Source organism: Otolemur garnettii, unplaced genomic scaffold (assembly GCF_000181295.1).
Source record: "Otolemur garnettii isolate 467f Iridium unplaced genomic scaffold, OtoGar3 scaffold00008, whole genome shotgun sequence".
In the NCBI taxonomy this organism is placed as follows: domain Eukaryota; kingdom Metazoa; phylum Chordata; class Mammalia; order Primates; family Galagidae; genus Otolemur; species Otolemur garnettii.
Window position 1 is genome coordinate 6,422,468 of NW_003852403.1, and position 7,432 is coordinate 6,429,899.

A 7,432-nucleotide genomic window follows, 5' to 3' on the forward strand; every position below is an offset into this window, starting at 1 on the left:
CATGTCCTTAGCATAACAGCAGGACATGGTGTGGACATGGTGACTCAGTCAAGGTTAGCTCCAAATACTTAAGCCACAGACACTTCTTCCCTAAGTGACAGACACTAGTCTTTCATAGAAAATAAGATTTATTAACACATTTACGGTGAACACAAACAGATGTTTCAGAAATGTTTCACATACATCATCTGTAGATTTATTTAAAACACACAGAAAAATCAAAGCCTGCCAGGAAATCCTTCCTTCTAGAGCACACGGCACTTACAGGCCATTTCTATTTCCAATATAGAGGAATTCACATTGACTAGGCACAGCTCAAGTTAGGTTTGTTCCCGGGTTCAACTGCATCGACCCCTATTGACCCTCCTCAAAAACAACCTCAGCAAACAAACAAGATTCACAGTAACCGGGAGAGAAGGCCCAACTGTGGGAAACTTCACAAAAGCCCTGAGTTGTGTTTCAAAAGCCAAGCTCTGGGGTTCTGGGTGTAGTCAGCATCACAGCTTCATTTCTAAGGAATCTCGTTAATTAATCTACTCCAGTAAGGAAGAAGACATTAAACAGGTACCACAGCCCTTTTGCAGCAACTTAGCTGTCCCTTGGTCCAGAAAAAGGCAAAACCCTTCACTGGATGCTAATTCATCCCCACCCCCAATGTCCAAGGCACAGATGAACCGAGAGATCACAGGCAATGCTTGAAGGGTGCGTTTGACACTGTGTCCACAGTGGATGCCCAGAGACAGGGTCGTGAGGAAGGTTGGACATGTGAGAAGCAGTCTAGTGGGTCCCTTCCAGATGGTCCTGAGCACCCTTCCTGGAGCACATGGTGACAGAGAAGAGAGCACAGGCAACACTTCAGGGCACCCTTGTTAAGAGCCCACGGTGGCCACCTGGGTGAGTCCACACACATGCAGCTGCCCCCATCCTAGCGCCCTGGTCACAGTTAGCTCAACTGGCCACAGTCGGTGATGACAATCTTCTTGGATGTCTTCCCACTCTTAGAGCCAAAAGATTCTATCTTCTTCACGACATCCATGCCCTCTTTGACATGGCCGAACACAACATGCTTGCCATCCAACCTGTAAGGGGAGCCAGGAGAGCAGATACAAGTAGTGCAATAACAACCCAAGGTCATGGAATCATTTACCTAAAATGGAAATTCTGAAAGGAACCCACTCAGAATAGCTAGAGCCACACCCCCCAACCTTGATCAAACCTTGCTAAGCTCCGAAATAAACCCAGAAGACACCCAGCCTCCAGGACATTTCCTGCCACTCTCCTGCTGTGCAGCCTTGCTCCAGACCATGGAACCTATAATCTGGTAACATCAACTATGAAAAGTGGATTATTCTTGTTCTGTACAGGGAGATAAGAAGATACTAAACTACTCTGAGAAATAAAAAGTCTATACAAATGGAACCATTTTAACAGTCATGAATTATGAGGCAAGAACCAAGGTAACAAGTGTGGTGAAACTACAGATGTCCTGAGAGGGATCCAAGAACATAAAAGACACCTTAGTCCAGCTCCAACAAAGCCAAGAGTGGTTACGGCCAAGGGCAGAACTGCAGAATCCATTAAAGGTTCCAAGGAAGGAGTAAAGGGTTGGTAAAGCCAGCAACAGCCAGCCTCGCACTGATAGACATAACTTTCTGGCTTAGCTGATAGAGACTGTGAGTGTCTACCCCACAACCTAGGTCTAACTAAACTCCTCTGAAAGGGCTTTATCCAGTCAGCTCCCAGCCAGCTACTGTCCTCCAACCCCAGATGCCCAAAGCTAGGACATCTGGGACTCTGAGCAGAGAAATTTATCCCTTAGTGGAAAGTTTATCAAAGAATAGACATCCCTAAAATCCATGGGCACACAGAAAGATAGTTCATAAAGCCCAGTAGCCATCTGCAAGCCTGTGCCAATACAGGGTCTTGAAGACAAATCTGCTGATACCAAATGTCTACTGCAGCATTTCCAAGGTGCCTCCCACAGTCAAGGTAAGCCTGGGGAACACCAGATCAAAACAGCCTTCTGAGGTCATGGTGAGGCTGCACATGGTCTGCAATATTTCCCAAATCTATCTGGTCAAGTTACCCTTTTGGAGAAAATTCCAGGTGACAGCCACAGGGAGAAGCCTAATTATGACTGAATTACGGCAACAACCCAAACTCTCCCTCAATCCTTTTACGACCTCTCTCTCTCATACAGACACACAACCTGGGAGAGGGCCACTGTCCCAAAGCAGATGGTCCGGCTGAAACTGCTGGTCCCTGAAAGTACAGCAACTCCTATCCAAGCTGCAAGGCTACCCCCATGCCCAGAAGGCCCAGAGCAGGGAACTCACCAGTCCGTCTTTACGGTGCAGATGAAAAACTGGGAGCCATTAGTGTTGGGGCCTGCATTAGCCATGGAAAGGATACCTGTAACAACAAGCAGGGCTGAGCCATACTGCCAAGAGACATCCCACCCAGGAAGGCATTCAAAGGACCTCAGACTTTCGAGTCCATTGATCATGGGGCCCAGGAGGTCCAACTTGTCTGTCTTTGCTGCCTCCTAGGTCAGCAGGATGGGGTGGCCGTGAGGCTCTCACTGTTAAGACCGAGGTGGGACTTCCAGCCTTTTCCACATTCCACCTTAGGTCTTAGCGGTGACACAAGGCTGCTGCATTAACTATCCTGGTTTCTGAATGATTTGCTGTTTTGTCTAGGCAAGACTTTAAATAATCTTCAAAGGACCTAAGGGCTGTCCTAAGATGATTCTAAGGGACACAGAATTTTTACCCAGGAAGGTAGCAGGGGCCTCTGTTCTGCTTAAAGGCTCTCCCCTTAAATTCCCAAAGGATAGTTTGCTTTTTAAATTGAGAGCTCAGAAAACTCTAGGAAAACTTAAGAAACCAGAAATGCTAAGCTAACCCAGAGGAGGGAGGAAGGTAGCCAGGCAGGAGCATCATCAAATTCTCAGCAATTATTGGAGTAGCCTTCCAGGGGCTGCCAGATGTGGCTGAGGCTGGGGTTTCCAGGCCAGCTCAGAGCTGCAGGGACACTCAGACCAGAGGGGAATGGCGGCCCCCACGCACCTGGTCCCACGTGCTTCAGTGTGAAGTTCTCATCCGGAAAGCGGCTTCCATAGATGGACTTGCCTCCAGTACCATTGTGGTTGGTGAAGTCACCCGCCTGTGAACACACAGCACCTCCTGAGTGGTTGCCACACAGACAGGCAGCCTTCAACCCACCCCAAGGCCCAACCAGCTGGCACCCTTCAGGGAAAGGGGTCAATAAGCATCCAATGAAATAAAGACTAATAAAATAATAAGAAAAATGTGCAAAACCAAAATATAGCTTAAATATTCTCTGCTAAAGTTAACTACCCAAATCATTTCTGAATGATTTGCTTCTTGTCTAGGCAAGTGTTTAAATAATTCTCAAAGGACCTAAAAGCCCTTCTGAGATAATTTTTAGTGACCCAGAATTTTTAACCCATAACTCTCAGAGAGCAATAGGTAAAAGGCCAGAGACCCTGTTCCCAAGTCTGGTCTGGGGGAGCAGCAGCAGCCAGTCCAGACCGTGCCCCATGCCCAGCGCCCCCCATGTCCTAGCATCTTCCCTTGCCATACCCAGCAGCTTCCCTGGGCCTTGCAGATCTGGGACAGATTCTGCCCCAGATCAGCATCTTTCCCTGGGACTCACCTAAGGCCCAAGTGGTCCTGAGCCAGTGGCTGCCCCTATGTCCATTACTGCCAGGCCTCAGCCCTAGCCTTAGCCACTGGACACAGCCCCACTGCTGTCATCCTGAGCTGGAATGCTCAGATGAGAGGTGACCAGACCAGCCTAGCTCAAGCATCCACAAGTACCAATAAGGTACCCCCGGAGAGGGATAACTCAAGACCCATCCTTGAGTCAGCACCTCATGCCAGAAAACCCTCTAGGTTGGAAGTCCCCAGCCTAGCTCAGGACATCTGCCTCAGCTTCTACTTCACCCACTGGCCTCAGGAAGAGCTGGGAGTCTCTGTAACAAAAAAGCCACAGGGCTGGGCTGGGCCTGTCCCACAGCCACAGGCCTGCCTGCCTATCCCTGTGCCGGCCATATTCAGAACGTACCCAAGCTTCCCCGCACATTGGCAGGCCCAGCTCCAATCCACTGCACTCACCAAGAGTGATGACAGCCACTGGGACAGGGTGGAGGGAATGGCAAAGAGAATACTGGGCTCAAAGGATTTCTAAGAGCTCATGACAGCCACACTTCTGTCACTAGACGTGGCCGGCCCCACAACACTAACTGACCTTGAGGGTCTGCCTTCACAGAGAACAACCCTCAGCACCACTCAGGAAGTTCTTACTGTAACACTTACCCTAAAAACCTCTGACATAGCAGCACCGATGCTTTTGAGAAGTGGGCAGGACACACAACTAAAAAACATACTCATTTAACTGACAAAAATGCCCTTCCTCTGAGAAGGGAAACCCCAAGCCTAGACATGTGTGTTCTTGCCCATGCCCTATCTTCTTCTCCTCTCTCTCCTCCCCTCCTTCTCTCCCATGCCAAGAAGCACACAGGGGAATAAAGCCAGAGGCCATCAGAATGCGATGGTCCTTCAAAGCCAAGCACACCATACCCAAACCAGTTCTCAATAGGCTCAACACTCTAGCCCAGGTGGGCAGCGCCACCCCGCTACTTGGCCTGTGCTTAATGTGGGAGCAGCCTGGCCTCTCAACAGAGCAAGTCCAGCTGCCTTCTGCTTAGTGCTTTCCGTATCCCAGTCATTTCATCATGCCCCTGAGAGGCAGCTCCTGGTAATCATTCCCACTTACAGAACTGAAGGCTTAGGGAGGGTCTTGTTACCTGGCACATGAAGGAAGGGATCACCCTGTGGAAAGTTGAACCTTTGTAGCCAAATCCCTTCTCACCAGTGCAGAGAGCTCTGAAGTTCTCTGAGGGTTGGAGGGAGAGGTAGGTCAGCAGAGTTGGCTCCAGTTCTGGGGTCACATCGTTCCAGCTTACAGCCCCACTAAGCCTGCCAGTGGGTGAGCTGGGGGTGAAAGACCTGGCCCGCCTCCTGGGTCTGCTCTGCCCAACTCACTATGTACCTGTCACTTCCTTTCCTGACTTCAGTGCTCAAGGACTGTCACAGAGTACATGGTCCTGGCTATGCCAGCACCAGGTCAGTGGGGCAGGGAGTCCCAGCACTGTGTCCACCACCCTGCCCCATCAAGTACCAGGAAAAAGGTGTCTCAGGGAATTTACCTATGCCTTCCATTGGTTCTAAGACTCCTGGGCTGAGCCAATGCTGAGGCCCAGAGAGGGACAGAGGCTGCCCCAGGGCACCCAGTAGCAGAGCCACACAAGGAGTGCCATCTGTTCAAGGGTCTTAGAGACCTGACTCCTCTTACCAACCCACCTGCCTTGCCCTGCCTGGCTCCCTTATGTCCAGACTAGACTCAGAAGGCTCCAGGCCCTGTCTTACCAGCCGTCTTTGGGACCACATCTGCCTTGAGCTGTGGGGAAATAAGGAAGACAAAAGAAATCAGTCAGTCCAGAGGCAGAGGAAGAAGCCTCCTCACCACCCAACTCCCACAGCAGCCAAGGAGGTGTGAGGAAGAACCACGTGGGCATTCCATTCCAATTACTGCCAACCATCATAAGGAGACAGCCCAAGCAGCTATCATTTCTGGCAGCTGCTTCCTGAACCCACGGCTGGAGGGGAGATGACAGTGCCATCCCGGCCTACTTCCGGGGACAGAACTAGCAGTGCTCCTACAACTGGGCTCAAACATCAGAGACTGAAGGAGTAAAGGGGGCCTAGGGAGGAGCTAGTCTAAGACCCTCCATGCAAAGATGGCAAACTAAGTCCCAGAGAGAGGTAGGAGAGTGGAGGGGGTATTAAGGGGAGGCTAGAGCCCTGTCCAAGCCAGCCTCTTCCCTGTCAGCACTAAGAATTACCTTTGCACTGAATGGAAGCATGGAGGGTGTGCTCCATTTTCCAGAAGAAACTGAGACTTAAGAAATACCTAGGGTTCCCTGGGAAACTGGCCCATCAACACTAATTGGCACCTTCGCCCAAAGCAGAGCCACCCTCAAGGGTACACTAGGGTTATCCTGGAGACTATTTACTTTGCTTTAAAAAGGGTCCAAAGAACGGGTCAGGGCAGGTGCTGAATGTGGCTCTCCAGCGGCTCGGGCTCCCTACACTGTCCCAACTCACAGCAGGAAAATCCTGGGGCTCACTTGGTGGCATAAGTCCCCAGTTTCCAGGGACTCCCTGATGCTGGAAACTACCTCTCCCTCCTCCCCTCTCCAAGAGCCCCTAGAATGCGAGCCAGGGGCGGGGCCAGGGCCTGGGCCGGGACCAGGCGCAAGCCACATTATGCAAGGGCCGCCACGTGAGCTCCCAGCACGGGAGCAGCCCGGACCCCGAGCCCGCAGACATCCACCTTGGAGCTCCGGTTCCAGGCTCATACGGCTCCCGGAAACCCTCCACTTCCCACTCCATCCTGGGTCAAGCCAGGGGAGCCCCGGGCTCTCACCCGCCACGATCTGACCTTGAGCTTTCTCCTCTACACATGCCCTTCCCCATGCCTCCACGATTCCACAAAGTTCTGAGAGGGAGACCAGAAGAGACCAATCTGATGCCCCTTCTCAAAGATGGGGAAACTAAGGCCCAGAGCGCGGGAATGGGAGGCCCAAGGTCACTTAGCACGCCAGGGACTGCGCCCAGCAGGGGCCCAGGGCTCTCCTGGGACTGTTCCTCACTCCTGAGCCAACCCTGTCCAGTCGAGGAGTCTCACCTCCAGCACCACACGGCCGAGAGGCTGCCCGTCGGCGCCTACATCCAGGTACACAAGCGGGTTCCCGGAGGAGGAAGGGGACGGGTTGCGGGCGCCGCTGCCGCCGCTGCAGACGCGGACCACGGGAAGGCGAAGCGGTGCGGAGCGCGGGACCGGGAGCAAGCCGAGCAGGCGGGGGCCGCAGCGCAGCGCCAACATTGCGGGAGGGAGGCCGGCGGGGAGAGCGGAGACTGAGGTAGCGAGGGTCACGCGCGCCCGGAAGGCTAAGTCCTACACGGCCACGCGCCGGAGACTTTATTGGTCCGGTCGGCTTTGTGGCCCCTCCCCCGCCCCGCCCCCTCCGGGTCTGTCCGCCGCGACCCCTGCCGACCGGAGCCGGCAATGCAGCCAACTCGTGGGGCCGCTGGGTGTGAAGTCCATTGAACATGACCCTCCCGGCGACAGACATAGAGCATAGTTAAATTCATAGTGTAAGCATCCATATGTTTCGTTTGAACATAATAACAAAATTTTCCTTTATAAGGCTCAGGCCTCCCTGCCATCACCCCGCCCCCCCAAGGTCCTGCAGACAGACAGAGAGACCAAGAGAGATGGTGGCGCTGAGAGTCAGAGAAGGTGAGATCAGAGGTAGGATTAGAGAGGGAATAAGCCAATGCCA

At 52.6% G+C, this 7,432-nt stretch overlaps 1 protein-coding gene across 1 annotated transcript; it reads right to left on the reverse strand.

The window, feature by feature from the left end:
• Positions 1-110: 110 nt before the first annotated feature.
• PPIF (peptidylprolyl isomerase F) lies at positions 111-7,018 on the reverse strand. The gene is made up of 6 exons (XM_003783518.3): positions 6,775-7,018; positions 5,454-5,484; positions 4,832-4,920; positions 3,069-3,165; positions 2,337-2,412; positions 111-1,079 (listed from the first exon to the last, which is right to left on the reverse strand). The coding sequence occupies exons 1-6, from the start codon at positions 6,970-6,972 to the stop codon at positions 944-946; spliced, it is 627 nt and encodes a 208-aa protein (XP_003783566.1). The 5' UTR covers positions 6,973-7,018; the 3' UTR covers positions 111-943.
• Positions 7,019-7,432: the final 414 nt, after the last annotated feature.